The following is a 23,021-nucleotide window of genomic DNA, read 5'->3' on the forward strand; positions in this document are numbered from 1 at the left end:
TTCCCTGAGGTACCCCTGAAGAGGGGTAAAATTCGGTTGAGTGCACCCCATTGTATTTCACTCGCGTTTTACGCGATGTTAAATATGATTTAAGAAATTTAGCCGTTGGGCTACTGACACAATTAAAATGAAGTTTCTGAAGCAGGACCTGATGGGAGACCTTATCAAAAGCTTTCGCAAAATCGGTGTATACACAGTCCACCTGAGCCCTCTTGTCAAGGACGGCGGCTGTGAAATGCGTAAACTGCATTAAGTTAGTACTTGTTGATTTCTTCGGTGTGAATCCGTGCTGCTGATCTGCAATAACACTGCTAAGATGGGAATAAAGTTTATTATAGATTACTTTTTCGAAAATTTTCGCTATTGCAGGGATGATAGCTATTGGGCGGTAATTTTCGATTAGTTTCTTGCTGCCGCTTTTATGGATCGGGGTAATTGTAGTGGATTTCCAAACTGAGGGAAAAGTGGAGGTGCGGAGTGCCAAGTTGCATAGATGCAACAGGGGGGTTACCAGGCTGTGTGCGCATCCTTTCAATACGTATGGTGGGATCCCGTCTTCCCCTATAGCTGCACGTGGTTTTAGGACTTTGATTGATTCTAGTAACTCACTTTCCTGTATGTTCGTTAAGTGCAATTTGGATTGTACTAAGTCCGACTCAAGCCCATCGTTCGGATCCAGGTTTTCCTCTTTGTACGATGCAAACGCGTCGGCAATGCTTTTGGGATCTTCCAGCGGGATGGTTTTGTACTCGAAAACTTCCGGCAGTTGTTTGGTTGATGTCTAGGACCTAACGTAGCACCAGTACTGTTTAATTTAATTAGCTAAATTAATTTGGGATTTTAATGTAAAACATTTGTTTTTGTTGTGTGTATGTACAATTAAATGGATTAAGGAATCCAACCGTTGAGATTATAAGAGTTTCATTTTAGCACGGGATTTAATTTAATGAATGTTCAAAGAAAAAGGTGAAACAGGTATTTGTGTTTATTGGATGGAGGCGTTGTTATGGTGTAAATTTGATTTTTGTTTTGTAAGATAAAGGTATAAAGATTGTCGTAAAAAACACAGTATTTATCAAAAAAAAATTGGCATTAGCGAATATTAACCACCTGCCAGTTTAAAAGGTCATAGTATGCTGCAATGACATGCTAAATATAATTGTTGTTAAATGACAAAGAACTTAGAGTTCATTCCATCGGAATTAAAAATTTTTTCTTCAAACGTCATATAATATTGACATTACGTAGCCCAGCACTCTGAATTAAAGTTTGACTTTTTAGAACAATCGAACAAGCGGCAGTGAAGTATTTTAGTGCCTAGGCAATAAAACGCTTCAGTGCCAGTGTCACATTGTTTTGCTTTGACAAGTTGATGTTATTTACATTAGGTTCTTGGTTCACCTAGCAAGTGCGTTGATCTTTCCTTCTGATTTTAACAGAAATAAAAATATAGTCGATCAAAGAAGCTATTTATTTATTTAAATAATAGTTAATGTTGAAAGTTCAGTTAGTCATATTACCATTATTGAAATTAAACCTTCGTTCCTGCAGGATCCAAGTTTTGAAGAGTCAAGTTTTGTTTGGCTCGTCTTATTTCTAATGAATGAATGAAGTATTTTCAAAAAACTGGATTGGTTTCTGCTTCAAATGAAGGAGTAGTTGAAGTCATTCCATCTGATAAACCTGGATTTTCTAAAGTTGTCGAAAGTATTTTTTGTGCAATTTCATTTTTATTTGAAATCGAAAAACTCGTCCACAATTAAAACGTCAAAACTAATAATGGCCAACTATAGCAATTGTTATAGTCACCACGGCCGACGCGCTCACGGCTACCCATAACGATCGGGTTAATATTTCTTCATTTGAAAACCATTATTTGGGCGTTATTCTCACGTTTGAAGAAAAAATAGCATATATTATGCGGAGCTAAAGTAACTTCTTATGGCTCGTCAGTATTTTGCTGGCCTCGCTTCGCTTGGCCATCAAACACTGACTCGCCATAAAAAGTATCACTTTAGCTCCTCATAATATAATATACTATTATAACGAGTTTCGTCGCTGAATAATATTTTTTTTCAATCTTTGAACTGTCCAATTTATGTGACGATGTGCAAACTCAAGCCTCGCACGGCGATTTTTTCAGACACCAGCAGTTTCTTAGCTGGACTTTACTTGAACTAATCTTTGTTGGACAGTCCTCGCACTTACTTTCATTTTAAGAATTTCAGCAATTATCCTGACAAACACGGTTCTCTTTGGCTAATCCTCTTTATTCTTCTATCCATCCAAAATGTATTTTTTAGGTCTTCCTTATTTTGGCATTTTTTCCATATGCCCCCGTTCATTGTACTGTTTAATTATTCTAGACACGCTGTATTTTGGCTTGGAAAAATCTAACTAAACGCTTTTCTTCCAAAAGTGCGCCTACCACCATTTGTTTTAACTCCAGGTAAATTGGTTTAAATAAATGATGAGAAATTTGTTATCGCTGCGTATGCTAATTAGATTAAAGATTGATGCTCAATGTTGTTTAAATAATCACGTAGTATCTTGGTTTTATTTTATTTTTCATTTTGAAAGATAAGGAATATTTGGAAATCTTAGCGTGAAATGTTTTGTTTAAGTTTATCTCATGTTATCTGGCGATTAATTTCGCAGACGCAAAATCAAGTGAGGGAGAGGCGCAAACGGAGAGAGGGAAGAATGTTTTAAATAATAGAGGAAGACGTGAACCGTTGCTTGTTGTGGTGGTGGACGTTAATCGTTGCTTTTTGGTAGACTTTCCCTCTTGCCAATTGTACATTGCATCAAGTTAATTTACTATCGACTATAGTTCATTGTATGAGGGAAATTTTAATGGTACGGCTGGTGGGTTCATTCTGGTCTCACAGTTTTGTGTATTTCACAACAAAGATACATTTTAAGAGTTGTAAACCATTTTTACATTAAGTATTCACACCAGATGGTGAGATTATCACAAGGTGTCGTGAACTGCACCTTGGGATTTTTTTTCGTTGGTTGTTAAGTGACATTATTTGTATACTCAGAGAGGAAAAGTAATTTGTAATTACTATTCAATATAATAAAAGCAATTAATTGCACAAACCTTAATTGAGATCCATTGACAAACGTGTGTACGATTTAAATTGAATAGACCAATAAATAAATTACTCTTTTAACTTCAACGTAAATAGCATTTTGAGACATTACAGGTGAAAGAGAGAAAAGAACTCGGTTATGATAATGTAGGTCCGTCATAAATATCAGTGATAATGCGCACACGCGCTACCTACTGTACATATTAAAAATACAAAGAGTACCTACGCGCGAGAACCTAAATTATGATCAGGATATGGTAGATATGCATGTTAAATAAAAGAAAAATTCATACTCACATCTTACAATAAGAGTTACGGGATTACTTGTTCCTCTTCCTTCCGCATTTGCAGCCATACACGTGAACTCCCCCGCCGTCGCTCGAGTTACACTTTGAAGAACCAAACTTTGATCGCTTAATATCACCCCCGCCGAAACGTTGTGATGAATCTCCGCGCCCTAAATCAGTTGCGGTAAGTAAATGAAAGCAAGTAATAAAAAGTAAAATATTCAGTTAAAAAGAAAAGAATTACGTACGTTGTGAAACCAGGAAAGTTTGTAGGCTTTAGGATTCGAGCGAATGTTACATTCAAAGTAAACATCGTCGCCTTCTTTAATATCTTCTGGATTCAGACTTGATCCCATTTTGAGCATTACGACAGGCATATCTGAGAAAAAAGACATCTAAAGTTTTAACAACTTTCGGCTTTGAATTGAAGTATTTACATCGTAAAGTATTACTAACAGCCCAAATACTCGCAAGTAACAAATGAAATATTTTCCTATTTATTTAAGTTAAAATAAGTTTCTGTTTATGTAAGCGATACTCATTAAAATTAACTGAAAAATCAATTTATCTTGCGCGTTCCTTTACTCGGTTTCTTTCTTATGTATTCAAATATTTTGCTCGAGATGTTCCTTCATTTAAAAATGGAAAACCGCATACTGAATAATTTAATTTTGTGTTGGTTTTTCGAGTATTTCATATCGAAGCGAGAGTTTTCTAAACCTACTACAAGTTTCGGCGTTGTCAGAATGTCACACGCAAGCTGTAGTATGAACATATGTCAATAGAATATTTCTTCTATTTAATTAAAAAATCGTGAAAATTTCATATTTAATAATTAAGTAAGCTGTTTGCGACACTTAGTGTAGATAAAAAGAAATCACACGAACGAAGAGGGTGTTTTCTTCCTACGTAATTATGTGGGAAGCTATAGAGTTTCAAATACTTTTTCTCTGTTCCATTCCACTCCATTCAAAACAGTATACTATAAACAAGGGGTAAAAGTGTGTGACACACTTTGTCCTGTGTTACATACAACGCTATTTTTTGCAATGAGCAGCGATGGCTGATGCGCATATATTATTAGGTATCCTGATACGTTACGTTGTAATCGTTTACGATTCGGATATGCGAACGGTTTATAGACAATAGATTTTTTAAAGAATTAAAGGAGTTGAAATAGCTGCCTCGGACAGTTACTTAGAAAGAAATGAAAGTACACGCTGGTCTTTCTCGTTTTCGTTAAGATAGTCACTTTGCAGAGTCTCGGAGAGATATGCTAACAAAACAGAAAAGATGACTGGAAAAACAAACCAGTGAACACAGTTAAACATGCGGCAAAAATTTAATGAGCTATTCCTTGGACTATTCTAAGGATATTTTGTCCTTCGATGATTTTTGATCTGAATAAATAAATAAAATAAATGACAGGAAAATATACAGGGTGTTCCATTTAAAAAAGTGAGATTTTTTAATATGAAGTTTTGTAACTTTGCATCTACAAAAAAACACCCTGTAAGCTATTTTTTTAATGTTTCATAGTAGATGTATTTATTTGACTTTTACTTAAACCAGGATAGAAGATATAAAACCTGGAATCAAAATTTAATAATTTTGACAATATACTGACGCCATCAAATGCCCATTCTTACAAATCGAATTATCTTTAAAACTACTAGTTTTTCGGATATTAACCATATAATAAAATAGACGTACAATTACACGTAGAATTCAAAAATTCATTCAAATACAAGGGGTTCTATTTAAAAAAATGTACCATTTTGGCAGCCTACTTTGTGGGCGCACCCTGTATAATTCTAAATATTTTTTTTATTTTTTATTTATTTATTTTGCCTTTATTTTTGAGTGGGCGGGGTTTCAGCCAAGGCTGCTCTACCAACCCAACCCACTATACATTTACAAATATCCATGCCCGAACCCGGATTCGAACCAGGGACCCTAGCACCACAGTCCAGCTTTTAAAATGTGGAGAATATTCAACCATATCATAATACAAAAGCACTCTATCGAAAAATCTTATCTTCAAGGCATTAAGTTACTCCGCGCAATCGTTGACTCGCCCTGTACTTGTCTTCAACCTGTTACTGTAAATAATACTGTTGCCAGGTTGCACTAAATCATTACCGAATTTTTGAACTATTTGCATTTTGACCTTACATGTAGTTAGTGATAACCATAACTTTGAATGCCAATCAATATTTAGGAGTGACATTGGTCATTAATTAAATAGCACAAATGTATATTTCTCCACGTCATATCAACAAAAGAATCGATGTTTTTCGAGCATTCGAAGACGCACACAATTACAAAGCTTAGCTCAAGATCGAAAACAGCTTACATAAATAATACTACAGCTTGACTTGCGATTATGAATTGTATAATACGAGATCTAAGCCACCGTTACAAAAATTATATACCCTATTACTAGAGTGCGGATAAAAATGCATTTATTTTTATAAAATAAGCGCTTATTATATGCATCAAAACCGGCAAAAAAAGCTAAAAAAAAAGGCAAAGTAAGCAAACAAATGCACAATCAACCATCCACACAAAAAACCTGTATTCCTCAATAAAATCACGATTATGATGAAACTAACTCTAATTATCAGAAAAACAATTAACAATTAGTCCAGTCAATAGAGACCTAAATAGGGGAGTTTAGTCAAAAATTTGGTGTCCAAGAGGTTATGACTGATTCTTATGTATTTTTTGGCGTAGATTCCGAATTTTTAATCTCCCACCAACCTTAGGGGGTGGGAACCCCCCCAAAAATGCAAAAAACCCAAAATTTCGGCCCAAAATTCAGAATTTTGGAAAAATCTCGCTAAATTTAGATTTTTGGCCCAAAGTACCTTAGTTCAAAATTAAAGTACACAAAATTTGCAGGAAAAGTGATATATACACTTTTGGTCTAGGACCAACGGGGGCGGAGATAAGAGGGAGGTCAAAAAAGGGTACTTTGTTGGAAAACGTGAAAAAAACGGAATTTCTCTGAATAACTCTCTAAATGTTGGTTTTAGAGAAAAAACTCAAAGGACCAAAATGAAAGTAGACGAAAAATTACTTCGGAAAGTGCACGTGTGCGGAGCCGATGAAGGGGGGGAGGAGGGGGAGGGGGCGAGCGCAAAACCTCTCTTCCTGGCGCCGCGCGACGGCACTGGCATAAGGCGCTATACGCGCAGTTTCGGGTATCTCTGGCGGCCTCGGTCCCGGTCATAACGGATGCTTCTTTGTCCTTATTTTAGAAAGGGGCCTCTGGCTTCCCCCTCCCTCTTGTTGGTCGTTTGTATGCTTTTTGTGTCCTCTGGAAACCAGTTCAAGATCCTTCTTCAGTGCGTCTGTGTTGTCGCGTCGTGCGCATCACGCTATATTGCTCCGTGCTTATTTACTATTTTTCGCCTGAGCCAGTAGAGGTTGAGTTTTTATTTAAAGATGGCCTAAAAAAGTGCGAAAGTAACGTTTCTTGCTGTCCGCCATGCAAATCAGAATTTCAGACAAATACTACAATCTCCCCCAAAAATTGTAACTCGAGCACTAAATAAACAAGTACAATGCGATCAAAAATGATTGGCTCTCTAGTCGCCTTTGGAATTTTTGTTTACATGGGAAATCGTATCTAACTTGAACTTCCAAAGGCGACTCGACAGCCAATCATTTTTGATCGCCCGATATAAATTGTGCACAACTCCTGTGCAGATAAAGCGCATTTTTTTAACCGAAATAGCTTTTGTATGGACATCACCAATGGATATATTTCTTGCAGACGTTTCAATCGCCCTTTGATAGTACCCTCTTCCGACAATCCGTTCTTGAGGTATAAGGTAATATACCCGATCACGATAAGAGGTCGAGGAGGAGGGCTATGGTTGGTAGAAATTAATTCCTTGCGTTGAGACCTTTCATTAGAGTACCATGAAGGTTAAAACTAGTTCCACTCTCTCCCCTCGAGAGTATATGCAAGCGAACAAACTCAAAACGCACAGGCGCGCGAGCACGATATTACAGAAAATTTCGGTAAAAACAACAAACTTTTAACCGAAAAATAGTAAATAAGCAGGGAGCAATATAGCGTGATGCGCACGACGCGACAACACAGACGCACTGAAGAGGGATCTTGAACTGGTTTCCAGAGGACACAAAAAGCATACAAACGACCAACAAGAGGGAGGGGGAAGCCAGAGGCCCCTTTCTAAAATAAGGACAAAGAAGCATCCGTTATGACCGGGACCGAGGCCGCCAGAGATACCCGAAACTGCGCGTATAGCGCCTTATGCCAGTGCCGTCGCGCGGCGCCAGGAAGAGAGGTTTTGCGCTCGCCCCCTCCCCCTCCTCCCCCCCTTCATCGGCTCCGCACACGTGCACTTTCCGAAGTAATTTTTCGTCTACTTTCATTTTGGTCCTTTGAGTTTTTTCTCTAAAACCAACATTTAGCGAGTTATTCAGAGAAATTCAGTTTTTTTCACGTTTTCCAACAAAGTACCCTTTTTTGACCCCCCTCTTATCTCCGCCCCCGTTGGTCCTAGACCAAAAGTGTATATATCACTTTTCCTGCAAATTTTGTGTACTTTAATTTTGAACTAAGGTACTTTGGGCCAAAAATCTAAATTTAGCGAGATTTTTCCAAAATTCTGAATTTTGGGCCGAAATTTTGGGGTTTTTTGCATTTTTGGGGGGGTTCCCACCCCCTAAGGTTGGTGGGAGATTAAAAATTCGGAATCTACGCCAAAAAATACATAAGAATCAGTCATAACCTCTTGGACACCAAATTTTTGACTAAACTTTTCTCTATTGACTGGACTAAATTATATATTTGCAATTAAAAATTTTACCTTCGGTCCGATAAAATATTTTTATAGACGGAAAAACTTCTCTCAACATCTGCAGAGGTAATTGGTGCAAATTTAAAGACGTTTAATGGTGCTGTAGTATGTGCTTTTAAATCTTCAACGAAATTTCCGTTTAGGCTTTTGGAGATTTTCGAAAGAATATGAAAACCAGAATTTTTTGTTAGTACGTCCTCTAATTTCTTCTGAACTGTATCGGCTATTGGACCGCTTATCTTATTTGTCTCTTTGAAAATCTACGATTTTAATTGATTCGTCAAGTGGCAAATTTTGGGATCCTAATTTTTTACAGTGCATTAAAAAAATACAAATCCCAACATTCTTGCCCACATTAAGTTAATATGCGAGATATTATTCTAATCTCAGTGTAGAAATGTAAAAAAAAAGCCAGGAAAAGCGTTTAAAGGCATTTAAAGCACCAATGTTAAAAAACAAGCAAAAAAGGCAAAATAAAAATAACATCAAACGCTTTCTTTTTTCATGAAACGTGTATATCCAAAACCATTATGTTCTGCATTCAACATTAACGTGTAGGCAAAATGCCATAAATCCGCACTCTACCTATTACTAATCTGCGAGTAATAAACTAATAGCGTGAAGCATAAGAAAATTAACTTGGATAGTACGTGAAGGTTGCGTGCTACAATTAGTTAACCAATTCAATTTTATAACGGCAAAGTTTTCCAACCATCAACAGTAATTTCCCACTTCAGCTAAAAGCTTAGATTCCGATTAAGATACACTTACAGTGGACGTTAAGTCTCCACTTGTCCTCGAGGGCACTGTCAGAGATGGACGGGTTTTCTGCACGACAGGTCAAGTATTTGCCGTCGTCATCGATCACAGGTACAAAAGTCAAAATACTTAAACTCTGATTGTTCATTTCTGAAAACTAGAACAAAATGTATCAGCACAAAGGAGCTTAGATTTCCAATTAGTAACATACAAATTGAGAAAGCCAAGCGAGATTTCATTAAAACAAAATGAGCCCGTTCGCTTGTTTTCAAGGGGAAACAACTTCCTTAGAAAAAAATACAAATAAAAGGCAAAATTTTATTAAGCTTTTCTAGTATTTTTGCTGTTAGCGTTTCCTGAATTCAGGCTTTCCTGGAATAAGTCGACTTGTAAGCTTCTTTCTCAACAGAAAATACGGCTCTTTACGCAAAAAAGGTAAATTTATTTTTAAAATACAATCAAGAACGCAGTTCCTGCGTGCGTTTTTCAATGCTTTTACTTTAAAACTTTTTTTATTTGTTAAGGGAATGAATGGAAGCCGTGAATGTACGATTATAAATCTCTCGACTACTTTAAACGCGTTAGCTTAAAAAGGAACTTAAGGACTAACAAACTGGGGTAATCAATAAAGATAACGAATAATAAACCCACAATATGGATTATGAAGAGGTGAGGGAGAAGCGAAGGTATAAATTACACGGCGCGCATAAATTCCCGTATGTAACAAGCGAACAAATTTCTTAAAAAAAATTAATTAAAAGTTTTAAAGGGGAAAAATGTGAATCCTGTGGTATACTTACATTTTTAGCTAACCGTTTGATAGGCCTACTGCCTTTCCACCACGTAATCACAGCTTCCGGGCGTGATCCCGATGTTCTACATTCAATTTCGTATCTTTTATCCGCCGAAACTTGTTTTTCTTTGGTTAAAATATGAACAGTCTGTGGCTTAACTGCAACAGAGATGAGGATTTTATGCATTAACTACTGAAGTAATTACGAGCAATCAGAAATGACAGACATTAAATCCTCTCCAGTAATTTAGGCAAATTATTAAACTCGCATATAATCTAAGTACATGCAAATTACTATTTACATAACTTGTTGCACAAAATTACTTTCGTTGATATTCAAATTTAGAAATGTACATGTATATTAAACTTTAGATCAAAAGAGAGCCTTATCCAAAATGCGAGTGTATTTGCTTCGTCGTAAGTTTTAACGCAACTTCATTTTATCAACCTTAATTAAATTACGAGTTAATTTCACCATGATGCAGTTTCCGAAATGTTATTAAATGTGTCTCGGAAAATACTGCATAACGAATAACCTCGCAAACAAAATAATTAACCTTCCTTCGGGTTTCAATATATTAACTCATTGAGAAGTCTCTCAGAAATTGTGGTTAATGAATATACCTAAGTAAATGTAATTTTCATTAGGATGATCCACCAAAACTCTTCGCCTCCTCTGCTTAAATTCCGTGTAAAGTATTTCGCGAGTTCGACAAAGAGATTTTGATTGATTTTTGGTAAAGCTATTGAAATAATTCTACCCAACTAAAGTAGAACTACTAAATAAGAATTTTCCTACACCTTAGTACTTAGTACTTTTTTTTGTAATTTTTATGAGAAAGGCTTATGGCGCTGCAAATGTACATTTTTTGTTTAACTGAATGTGAGTATCATTAAATATGCCAAATTGTTGCTTTTATTTATTTTGAACAGACATTTAAGTTGATAAAATTTGCAGGTGTTTTTTGTATAAAATTATTTGTTAGGCTTGTGGATTAGACACATTGATAACATTTTTGTGGACTTGATAAGTATTTAAGTACGGTGAAATTGTGCGTCTTGGGGAAAAGAAAGTAGACGTGGGGAAGCAGATTACGTGTAGATTATAAAAGCTGTTCAAAGACGTTCGAACATTCTCAGTTTTGGCGCCATATGAATTCCCACCGTTTACGACATTGGAAATTAAATTCGACTCCAACTTGCATAATCAACAAACCTTTCCTAACTAATCTAGGAGCTAGCCCATGTCAGGTGTCCAGTTGTACGTTCCCTAAATTTGGTTGCGGAGATTTGTTAAGGATCTATGGGAGTATTAATAGTTATTTACATACAATTCAGGAAAATGGCACATTACTGGCGAGGAAATATTGGAAGTACGAGGCCCCTTTGAGACCGAGTACTTTAATTTCCGACGCAAGTAATGTCATTTTTTACTGACGAGTTTTGTATTAAATTTTACCCGAAATCTAATTTGTGTCTGTAAGGTAGAAACTCATCTATGGCGTTCTTCAATTAATAAGATGACCGGTGGACCTCCCGAAATGAATCTTACTTGCGCAATATTGAGAGAATCCTAAATTCGGTGGTTTCTACTCAGAAATATCGGTGTAGAAAGCACAATTCGGTAGGTAATAATGAGGATAAAAGTAAGCCAGAAGTAAGAAGCCTAAAAATGGTTATTCAAAAGATGCGTAATTTTTGTTAACGTACCGAATACGGCCTTAGAACGTGTAAAATACATCTGCAAATGCGTCATCGAAGTGTCGAAAGCAAAATAACAAGAGAAAACTTCACTAAACTTATACAGCATCAATAAAAATCCCAAAAAGGCTGAAAAAAATTGTCGAGCAACTGTAATGGCGTATAATCTTCTGCAAGTAATGATCGAATCTCGTCTTTGTAAAAAGAAGTGCGTGCACCGAAAGAAATTAAAGAAAACTGCACGTCTTCCGTCGGTAAAACCAAGAACTATGTGAAAGAAACGTTTACTAAGATAATAACAAATCTACTACAGGAACAATTTACATCTAAACTAGTGGATTACAAAGAAGATAATTATAAATATAAATTATAACACAATGTTCACATAAAATGAAGCTATTTGCGATGCGAAAAATGTATTGATGCTCTAGAACCGTGTAAAAAACTTAATCCGTTGGACTATGGTTACATATAGAAATGACGGTATTTTAATTAAGTGATAGGTCCAAAGAACCTTGAAGATTTTACATATGTAATTACCAGACGTGCTTCAGAGAAATGGCATGTCTTTGTAAAAAGTTGGAAATAATGTGTTGGGACTATTGTAAACGTATAAAGGTAGTGTTTTGGACCAATGCGAGAACTCTTATACACAAGTAATTTAAAGAAGTAGTATTACATTTTCAATGTTGTTTGCCTTCAAAAAATCAATAAAACTTTCTTTAAATAATTAAAATCGAGGCATTGTGTGGGAAGATATACTTAAACAAAAAATTTCATTCGCTGCCTTCTCCTGCAAAAAATCACCAATTTCGCTTTGATTCTGAGGACTGAATAGAATTTGTCAGTTCTTGCAATCATTCTCGACTCCAATGAAGTTCGTTCGGTAAATAGCTGTTTAAGGGTAAAAAGCAGTGATTTTATTACTAATTTTTTTCAGAGGACAACCACGTATTTTAAGTTACACTGAACATTTGCAGCGTGTTTTTTTTTTTAAATTTCTATTGCAGGATCGAAATCTTGCTCCGAATTTAATTACACTCGGAAGGAAATACTTTTTATCGAGCACCTGCAGTTTGAACTTGATGAACAGCATAAGACACCACTGGAACATGGTTGGATAGAGGAAGAAGGTTCTTTCGTTTTTAAATGGTTTGAGGGAGATCAACTTCCGGACCTTGTCAGCGATTTGGTGGAAGAATCTCCAGGAATTCTATTAAAAAATACTTGATTCAATTTGCAAATTTAAATTTTATGGTTACAGGTACCTTGACAGATACAGATATGAATATGAACATAAAGGAAGACAAGCACCTATCTAACGACGAAGAAGATGATCTTGATGATGCTGATAGGACTTTACTGTAATAAATATATCGAACAATATATATTTTTTTAAAAGCAAAAAGCATTAGTTTTGTATTATTGAATGGTAAGAAAAAAATTAATAACTTTTGTTCCTGTTGAGCCACTTTCCTGAAAATCAGTAGCGGCCGTCCTTAATGTCCAAAGTACCCGTATACCAAATTTCAACACGATCTGCCACTTTAAAAAAGAGATAGCGCGGACGGACGGACGGACGACAATACAAAACTATAAAGGTTCTGAGGAACCTTAATAATAGTAGGTAATAGTAAATTCAAAAACATGCTGATTAAACTGACAGAAAAGTAAGTACCTACTTACTGTACACATGTATACATATGCTCGAGCGGTACTTTATCTGTCTGCCAGATTGTTATAACCGAAGAAAATGTCTGCCATGTTAAATGTAAGCTAGAAATACTGTTAAGAATAACATATTTAAATTTCAGATTTACTGAAATATTTTTATAATTAATTTTTTTCTCAATTTTGAGAAGCGTCTGCCGTGCCGTCACAACCGCCATCGTGATTTTCCAATAAAAGAAATGACATAATTTAAAAAATGTCAATAGCAGCTTTACTAAAATACTTTCGAATATGGTGTAATTTTATTCATTTCATTCATTTTATACAACAATAACCCAACAACTAAACTCTAAAGATAAAGAAATTGTACATAAAAAACACCTGCAAAATTAATTTAAATATTAGCAATAAATTTGTATACAGGGTGACAATGTAAAAACTTACCACCCCTCATATCTTAGTAAATAAACGAGATACTTAAAAAAATCAAAATCCGTTTCGGTAATTCGGAGGGGGAATCACAATGACATAGTTGGCGACGCACCCCCTCCAACCCCCTGCGCCCCAGCCACCCCAACTTTTAAATCTTAAGTAGTGACCCCCCATGTGTGATACGTCGTTCGAAAGCTCTGAAAAAATGCTTTCCAACCATACCAAATAGCATTACATTTAGGTTAGTAATTTATTGTGAAAATCAAAAAATAAACTAATATGATACATTTGAAATCTGTCGTATTTAAAACGCAACCGGCGAACATAGACGAACCAAGACAGATAATAATTCAAGAATGTCAAAATATTGCAAAACCAACATTTGAAAAGGTTCGACAAGAGTTTGAGAATAGATTAGAACTGGCGATCAAAAATGAATTGCTGTCGAGTCGGCTTTGGAAGTTCAAGTTAAATACGATTTTCCATGTTTATTTTTTGATTTGCACGATAATTACTAACCTAAATGTAATGCTATTTGGTATGGTTGGAAAGCATTTTTTCAGAGCTTTCCAATGACGTATCACACATGGGGAGTCCCTATTTAAGATTTAAAAGTTGGGGTGGCTAGGGCGCAGGGGGTGTGAGGGGGTGCGTCGCCAACTATGTCATTGTGATTGTGATTATATAAACATAAAAAATACACGCAATCTAAAATTCTATTCTTAAAATAACGGTCGTGGGCCTAAAAAATCCGATTCTAGAACTGGTACTACACTTTTCTGTCAGTGTCAGTTATGATAAGTAGTAGCCCTGAAATTCTGAGTGACATTTACACATTTTTGTTCTTTTGTGCGAGTCATACTGGGCATCCAGTTGACTGATACCGCACTGTTATTCGGCAGACGGGTAACTTTTCAAGAGCAGAAATGTCGATAATCAAACAATATCAGGAAAAAGTGAAATTGACTTCAAATGTTTGCATAACCAGGTGAATTTTATTGGAAAAAAAAATGGCCGGGTAAATTTATGATAACTGTTTCTAAATATCATTCAGTTTAAATACCTGTCGCCTTTATCATACTTATACACGCGGGTCGTTCCATATCTGAGTCAAGAAGTTTACATCTAGAGGGTAAAGATAAGTTAGTTGCCTAAAACTAACAATTTATCGTTTACGATTGCGAGCTTAAAGAACGATTGAAAAAACGGTAGTGCAAAAATGTTAAGCTGTTATCGCGAATTCTAAAAAAACTAAAAACTTATGTTAAAAATCTAAACGTCAAATTCTATAATAGGACACAACCTCATCTTAAAGTTAATCTTTTTTGGCTGTAAGCAATAGCCAAAGTTTGAAAGCCTTAGAGCCTTAGAGTTTACAGAAAATGTGATATTTAAACACTACTCTACCATACCAGGCCTTAACCAAACATTCTTTTAATGGATAATTTCATATTTAAAAGACGGTGCAGATCGTGATCTACATGTAATTAGGATTTTTAACAGCAACCGTAGAAGTTAGGATTTTTGATTGATACAATCTACAAGACTGTATAAGTTGAAAATTCGCGAGAATTTATCTACTACACACTCTAATACCGCCGATAAATTAAATTGTGTGATAAAGCATAAATTGAGGGGGAAGAGGAACATGTTCTATGAAACTTATTAAATGAGATGTCATGCTCTGTGTGAATCGATAGAGTTATGGTCAGAGGTCTCAGCGTGCGATGAGGATTAGCTACTCGAGTAATAATACAAGTGCTAGATACGATGGGAGATTTAAGCTTAGTTATAAATTGTTTTATTATTATTAATCCCGAGCAAATTACAATCATTATTCTATATTACATGGAGTATAGGAATTTTTGAATTAATGTACCGCCATTTGTATCCTTCATTATTGAATATCGAGCGTTCATTAAAACTAATATTCGCGATGACAAAATGTCACTCGATATTCATCAATATGGTTACGTGCAACTCATTATGTTGCCAAGGCTCGTTTTACGGTGTAGTATACTTACGATTAATATTTAATATAACTACGTTTGTTGTGGGAGACGTGAGAATGGTGTTGGACGCCTGGCAAATCAGTCTTGTGTTCAAGTGTTGGCGGCCAACATTGGGAAAATTTAAATGATTGACTACTACCCCATCGGGCCTAAATTCGAAAGAATCATCTATTAAAGTATTTTCGGAATACCACGTCACGTTCGGCCTGGGGCGCCCTGAAATAATAAAAAATTGTGAGAGCATTTAATAAAATTTACAGTATCGTTCATTCAAACATGACACATCCATATTTATAAATCTTTTGAATAATTTCCTGTTTCGCGTAAATGCTTTCGACAAGCGTTTTATCTATACAATCGTGATAAAAGCTTCGTTAGTACTATTTTGCTTTCATCCACTTAATCAAACCGCCGTCAAAACGTATTGACTACAATTTTAAATAAATCAAATATTCGCACTGCGCATAAGGAAGCCTTAAAATGTGTAAATTTGAATTATTCATAACGTTTCTTGAATAATAAGATAAACAACACTTACATAGAATTGCAAAGCAATTTCGTTAAAAACGTCCTGTTTTAAGACTCGATATAACCAAATTGCTTTCCTTTAAAATTACTTATATTTAAATTTAATTTCGTCTAAGTGAATGAAACGTTATTTTACCTCCATTGGCTTCACAGATAAGATTAACGTCCGAACCTTCGTTGTAAGCTTCTAATAAGGTGGTTCTATCTCTTCTTTTCCCATCATATATAACAGGTCTATTAGGAGGGACTGTAATAAAAACAATTTATGATAATACGATTGTTCATTAAATCGATTGTAAGAAACTAATTTATTTGTGCTCCTGCGTAACCTTTCGCCATACTTTTTTTCAGGAATTGTGCATAGTATAACGATCGGTATAAATTATGTTTCAATTTATTACCGAAATTCGAAACTTCATAGAAAATTATTTGCCTCATAAAATATGTAAAGGGACACTTGAGGTTTCGTTTGCAATCCCAGTTCGATTTAATTTTAAATTTTATAAGAATAATAGATAGGAAAACGTCAGCGAAGCATAAAATGAAGGAAAGTTCAATTCAGTTTTCATATGTTGATATAAAATTTTGTTTGAAAAATATGAAAAGGTTTTTTTTGTGAATTTTTTGAATATCGAAGTCGTTTATACTTATAAATTCGCATCTTGGTTTAAAAATTATTTTTAATAATGTTACCTTATGAAAAATTCGGTTCCATTTTGCTATCTGCAGTATGAATTTATCGTAATAGGGAGGATGGCATATATCTGTATAATAATCTAATCTTAATTTAGCGTGCCTCAAATTTAAACCAAATTTTAGTGATGGAGGGAAGCAGTAATCTGACGGAGCGTTCGTCGGGATGCTCTTTTCAACGCGCTTATAACAAACTCCCATATTTATTGATCGAGAATGATTTCTTTCAGGCATTCTTCATATATTTTTCTTACGTTAGTTTTTTGTGCAAACAGTTTCCGGCTCGCAAGATTTGTATTAGCAACCGAATTTTCAAGAGACGCCAGTAATGAAGTAATGACAATTTGTGGTATACTGCGACGGAGCTAGTTACATTAATTAAAACACAAAAACTGACTGTTTGATAAACGCTAGTTTACTAGTTTAGTCCAGTCATATTACGATATTACCTAGAAATAATTCCCTAAAATGGGACACATTGCATATGGTTTGCACTAGTGCCCATTAACAACATAAGTTAAATAACATAAAAAATATATCTGTTCAGTTTAGTTTTTTAGATTAGTAGAATTAGCATCCTATCACCACATCAGTTACAGTCAGCCAGGAAAAGTAGTTCCTATCACCAGTTATAGTTTATAGGACTAAAAGAGGTAACGAGTGGTTTGATTTCGCGCCAAATTTCATTAAAAATTTCGAAATTTCTTGTCATGATAGTGAAGGTCACCCTGTATATTTCATTATTTGTTCCGGTTAGAAATTTTGTGTTTGGGCATTTCGGTTCGCTCAAGACTATGGTCCGATAGATTTAATTTCGCTCAGATTTAATTTCGTCGTGGGAAGAGTGCAAAGCTGATTGACGTCATCATGAGTAATGCGAGTTTTTTGTCGTTCGTTTATCAACTTTGGCGCCGTCTGGACCGAGAATAGGAGCGGATGTAGCACCGAGCCGTCAAGAGATAAGGAGTTTTCACGTCATCAGCAGAAAACCGTGAGATCAATTGAGTCAGCAGTTCCTTGAGGTTGACGACGAAGTTAGAGTGGGTTAAGTCTTCTTTATCTAAACCAATGGGAGAATTTCTAGCGGGAGCCATTTTTGTTTTATGGTAATTTGGGTGTGGTTTTTTCATTTCAATTCTGAAGAAGGGGATCGTTTTTGGGGAGACTCGCGGCTAGTACGTCGAGGGGTCAACACGTACTTTGAGTGATCGCGTTTTAGAAGAGACTCGCGGTTAGTACGTCAAGCGGTCAACACGTACCTTGAGCGATCGTTTTGGTACACTTGGCGGTTTGAGCCACCGGCTTATTTCGGTTGCTCGCAGTTGCGTGCTTTTTGCACCCGTTCCGAAGTGTTATTTTCTTTTCGCGTTGATTTTTTGGCGAAGAAGACCCAGGTTCCAATCAGGTGATATTTTGGCGAACCCTTGAGCTTCACCCCAGTTTACTTTGGATGCAGTGAATCGCGTTAGGATACGTTGTGATTTCTCGAGGATATATAAGTCAAAGTGCTGCCCAAGTCCTCAAGGCGCAGAATTTCGGGATCCGCCCCAGGTGGAATTTCCTACTAGTGCCGTAAGGTCATTTGTCGAAGGAGCGCTGCGTTTCGGAGAGATATTTGCCCCAAGAAGAGCTGGTGAAATAATACGTCGAACCATCGCGGTTTACCGTCGGATAGTGATCATAAAAGTTTGTGTTCTGCCGTACCGCTAACTCAAAAATCCGTCTCCCGCAGGCGGTCAAAGCTAATAAACTAATAAAATAAAATTAAATACACGTGCTGGGTAGAAACTTTGGCAACTAGCCGTCTCCCACTCGCCACGCGAAGGATTTCCTGGACTAAGTTTCAGTTCAAACGCTAAACTTTGCTTTCGTTCCGAGGAAGGATAGGCACCGTGGATTTTTGTTTCCGTGTGTTAAATTCAAGCCACCCCCTAGGAAGTCACAGAGACCTAAGTGTCAGGTTTCATCACATCCACCCTGTACCAGAGGAAAGAGCAGTTCACAAGATCGGCTGTACAAATGTTGTAAAGGTTAGTCTAAATTAAATTTGTAATATTCTGTAAAATTCCACTTTTTGGTAATTAAGCTATAGTAAAAAAATTTTGATTTGATTGTTTATTAAAGTCCAATGAACGATTACCAAAGAGTAGGATAAATTTTTGTGTTTATTTAAATAAGTCCCAGCCCATGCTGGATTAAAAAACGATTACCTGTTGTTGCAATTTTCAAACTGTAGAGGATGGCCACCCCTTGAGTAAATTAGTCTCACCTGTTAGGATTTTTAGCGCATTTTTGAAAAAAATACGCTATTATATTCGTTATTGCTGGCAGGCCGGCTGTCCGCGTGAGATCTCCACAACTACAATAGCTAGAGAATTCAAATTTTCACTAAAAGCTTTCTGCTATAGTGTAGATGTGCAGGCACTAGTCTATTTTGAGTTAGATTACTTGTAAGATCGATAATTGAAGAAAATAATTTCGATATGGGTTTCGGAGGTACTATAATTTTACCGTTAGATAGCGCTACCAGTATAAAAACTTATTATTTACTTTGCGATTTGTTTTACAAAATGAAGACGTACCGTCAATTGAAATTAAATAAAATTAATTATTTAACGCAGCCAAAATTACTCGTGAGGTCGATAATTTTAAACTTCGCTAATAAAATACTGACCTGCATTACCAAAAATGCGCTTTAATCATGCATATGCTGATTTACAACTTGTTTATTTAGTTTAGTTGTCATTGTTAAGCTAGTGTTTTTACAAGGAGAAGAGAAGAACTGCTAGATCCCTGTAAATTGTTTGTATCGCTAATCTCATTTCAATATATTATCTATTTGGTTTCAATGTGCCTGTCTTTAACGAAGAACGAGGGGAAGGAAAGGGAGGAGTAGGAGTTGAGGCAGGAGATTGGTAGGCGGCAGGTCAAGGTTTGTTACACAGTTTCAAAAGAGTTAAAAGCCCACCGATTTGAGTTAGCCGGAGCATTTATTTTTATCGATTGAGCAGCCTAAGAAGAAGACGGTTTGCCTTGCCGGGCGGAACCGATGGTAATCTTCAAATCCAGAAGGAACCCCCGTAGCAGTGATTAAGTTATAGTTCGGGAGGTGGTGTCACTTTTCAACATACCATAGTATGCACGATGATATTTATTTGTTGATAGTACACATACCACCTAATATTAAACCAAGCGTCAGACCGCAGTGGATAGATGTGAGGGTGGTCGAGGAACATGTCAAAAAAAGTTACAAAAAAACCAGACGCCATGACCATGGTGGAAAGACGAAAATGATTCCCTGCTAGACAGGGGTGGTGTAAAAAGCCACAGCAGTCGCTCGGCGATCATTACCTCCATAATGGACAGAACAGGTTTACTAAAGACGCAAGACATTACAACTGATGCTCAAATATCATATGGAATTATCCCGCCTTTTATGTCACCCGTAAACAACAGTGGCATAAATTTATTGATAGAACAACTTGTATATTTGAACTTTAGTACTTCTGCCAACTCGTTAATGAAGTGTTTATGTACTGTACTGTACTGCAGAATGGATAGTTGCATTTCAAGGAACAATCTATAGAATGGTAAAAAAACTTTATGATATCGTAAACACGTCTTGCAGTGAGACATCGTCTAGGGCTGGTATAAAATTGAAAGAAAAATATTGATTTACGTTGATCTGTCCACGCTGTCATTTGGCTTTAAATTCCCCGCTCTTAAGTCAACCGGCATTGGACACGCGAGCCACGAGTTCTAGGTTTGAATCCCAGTTACGAATTTCCTGGAAAATGGAAAAATTTGTCCGATACGTACCTATTCTCGCACGATTAGGACGTTGTGCGTGGTTGCACCATCCTGTTGAAATAAATTGTGCACAACTCGTGTGCAGATAAAGCGCATTTTTTAAAACCGAAATAGCTTAGTAAATGGTTGGGCTGTAAGGGGAGAAGGCTCTACACACATACATTTAAAGATCGCCTGGCATACATCCAACACTCCATTCTGCAGATTTTGCCTTTTAGACTACTTTCCTCCGACAAACCGTTTTCGAGATTCTATTCAAACTATTCAAGTTTTGACATCACCAATGGGATATATTCTTCCAGACGTCCTAATCGGCCTCTTCAGACAATCCGTTCTGAAGATATAAGGGAATAATCCGATCACGATAAGGGGTGGTAGAAAGAAATTATTTCCGTTGAGACCTTTCATTGAGAGTGCATGCAGGATAAAACCATTCCTGGGCTAGTATTTTCTCGACCAAATTCCTCCTGAACTCATAAAAAACCTACCCAAAGAAGCTATCCTGCACCTCCTAGACATATACAACCACATATGGATGACCAACACATTCCCGAACAAATGGAAAGAGGTAATATTGATACCATTACTAAAACCTAGCAAAGATAAGACGAACCCGGAAAACTATAGGCCCATTGCACTCGCAAGCATACTTTGCAAGATTTTGGAAAAAATGATTAACAAGAGACTCCTATGGTTCCTAGAAAAGAATAACCTACTATCTAATCATCAAAATGCATTCCGAAATAACAGATCAACCAGTGATCATCTTGTCAACATAACCTCAAATATTCAAACAGCGTTCGCCAATAAACAGCATCTTATTGCAGTTTCCTTCGACCTTGAAAAAGCATTTGACACCACTTGGAAACATAATATATTACTAACACTAAAAAACTATGGAATTGAGGGAAACCTACTATACTTCGTAAAAAACTTTCTATCGGACAGGACATTTAGAGTACGACACAATAGATGCAAATCAGAGACGAAGATACAGGAGAATGGTATACCGCAAGGATCAATCATAAGCCCTACTCTCTTCTTTATAGTAGGGGAGCTAGCACGAAATCCACTGAACGAGAATGATCAAAATTTTAACCGATGAAGTTCCATTTTGCCCTATCAGAGTATGCTAAAATCGATCGTCTGCCGCCTCAGGTCATATGACTTAAGGCGCTGCGGGTACTTCTTGCGGTACCAATTCTAAAAGGTTGTTTTTCGAGAAAATAAGTTATACACCAAATGAAAACGTTGATAATAGCTCTTAAAAAAATATTGAAAAAAATCGCGCACATTTGATAACTCCGTAAAAAAACAATTCTTAGTCGGTTTTTCACGAACTTTCGACGGATATAACTAGGTTACCGTTGGATAAATGAAGCTGATTTTTTTTACAGACTAATGATGGGCACAGCCAATGACTATGAGAGTGTTTCTTTTTTAAATTTTTTCTCTAATTATAAGATATCTTATAATGTTAAGATGATAAGATAATCTTATAATTAGAGAAACAATTTAAAAACGAAACACCGTTAAGTCATTAGTAGTACCTATCATCAGTCTGTAGAAAAAATCAGCTTCATTCGTCCAACCGTAACTTAGTTATATCCATAGAAAGTTCGTGAAAAACCGACTAAGAATTATTTTTTTACAGAGTTATCAAATGTGCGCGATTTTTTTAAATATTTTTTTAAGAGCTATTATCAACGTTTTCATTTGGTGTATAACTTATTTTCTCGAAAAACAACCTTTCAGAATTGGTACCGCAAGAAGTACCCGCAGCGCCTTAAGTCATATGACCTGAGGCGGCAGACGATCGATTTTAGCATACTCTAATAGGGCAAAATGGAACTCCATCGGTTAAATTTTTGATCATTCTCGTTCAGTGGATTTCGTGCTAGCTCCCCTACTATTAATAGCAATAAACAACCTAACCGAACAAATACCAACGAATGTACAATACTCACTATTTGCTGATGATCTAATAATACATACCAAAAACAGAAACCTGCAAACTATACAAAATAAACTACAAAGTGCAATAGAAAACGTAACACAATGGGCCAAGCAAATTGGATTTACCTTCAGTAGCTCAAAAACGAACGCTATACATTTCTGCAAAACCAGAAAACATCAAAATGATCACCCTATTCTCTCTATAAATAATAACCCTATTTCCTATCTAAATTCCATAAAATTCCTAGGCATGCATTTCGACAGAAAACTAACATGGAAAATTCACATAGAACACATAAACAAAGAATGTCACTCCAGACTCAATCTATTAAAAGCACTAGCAAGCAAAGACTGGGGTTCAGACAATGATACACTAATGAAAATTTATACATCTTTAATCAGATCAAAGATTGACTACGGATGCTTAGTATATGTAACGGCTA

At 36.1% G+C, this 23,021-nt stretch overlaps 1 protein-coding gene across 1 annotated transcript in view; it reads right to left on the reverse strand.

Annotated features, from left to right (window-relative positions):
* LOC116176895 (nephrin) overlaps nucleotides 1-23,021 on the reverse strand; it is a 192,868-nt gene that overhangs the window by 53,351 nt on the left and 116,496 nt on the right. Inside the window, exons 3-8 of the mRNA XM_031495719.1 lie at nucleotides 16,256-16,366; nucleotides 15,604-15,807; nucleotides 9,783-9,934; nucleotides 8,995-9,139; nucleotides 3,634-3,764; nucleotides 3,396-3,555 (exon numbers count right to left, since the gene is read on the reverse strand). Coding sequence (XP_031351579.1) covers nucleotides 3,396-3,555; nucleotides 3,634-3,764; nucleotides 8,995-9,139; nucleotides 9,783-9,934; nucleotides 15,604-15,807; nucleotides 16,256-16,366 — 903 coding nt within the window. The remainder of the gene's footprint in view (nucleotides 1-3,395; nucleotides 3,556-3,633; nucleotides 3,765-8,994; nucleotides 9,140-9,782; nucleotides 9,935-15,603; nucleotides 15,808-16,255; nucleotides 16,367-23,021) is intronic.

This window comes from Photinus pyralis, unplaced genomic scaffold (assembly GCF_008802855.1).
Source record: "Photinus pyralis isolate 1611_PpyrPB1 unplaced genomic scaffold, Ppyr1.3 Ppyr1.4_LG1, whole genome shotgun sequence".
Lineage (NCBI taxonomy): Eukaryota > Metazoa > Arthropoda > Insecta > Coleoptera > Lampyridae > Photinus > Photinus pyralis.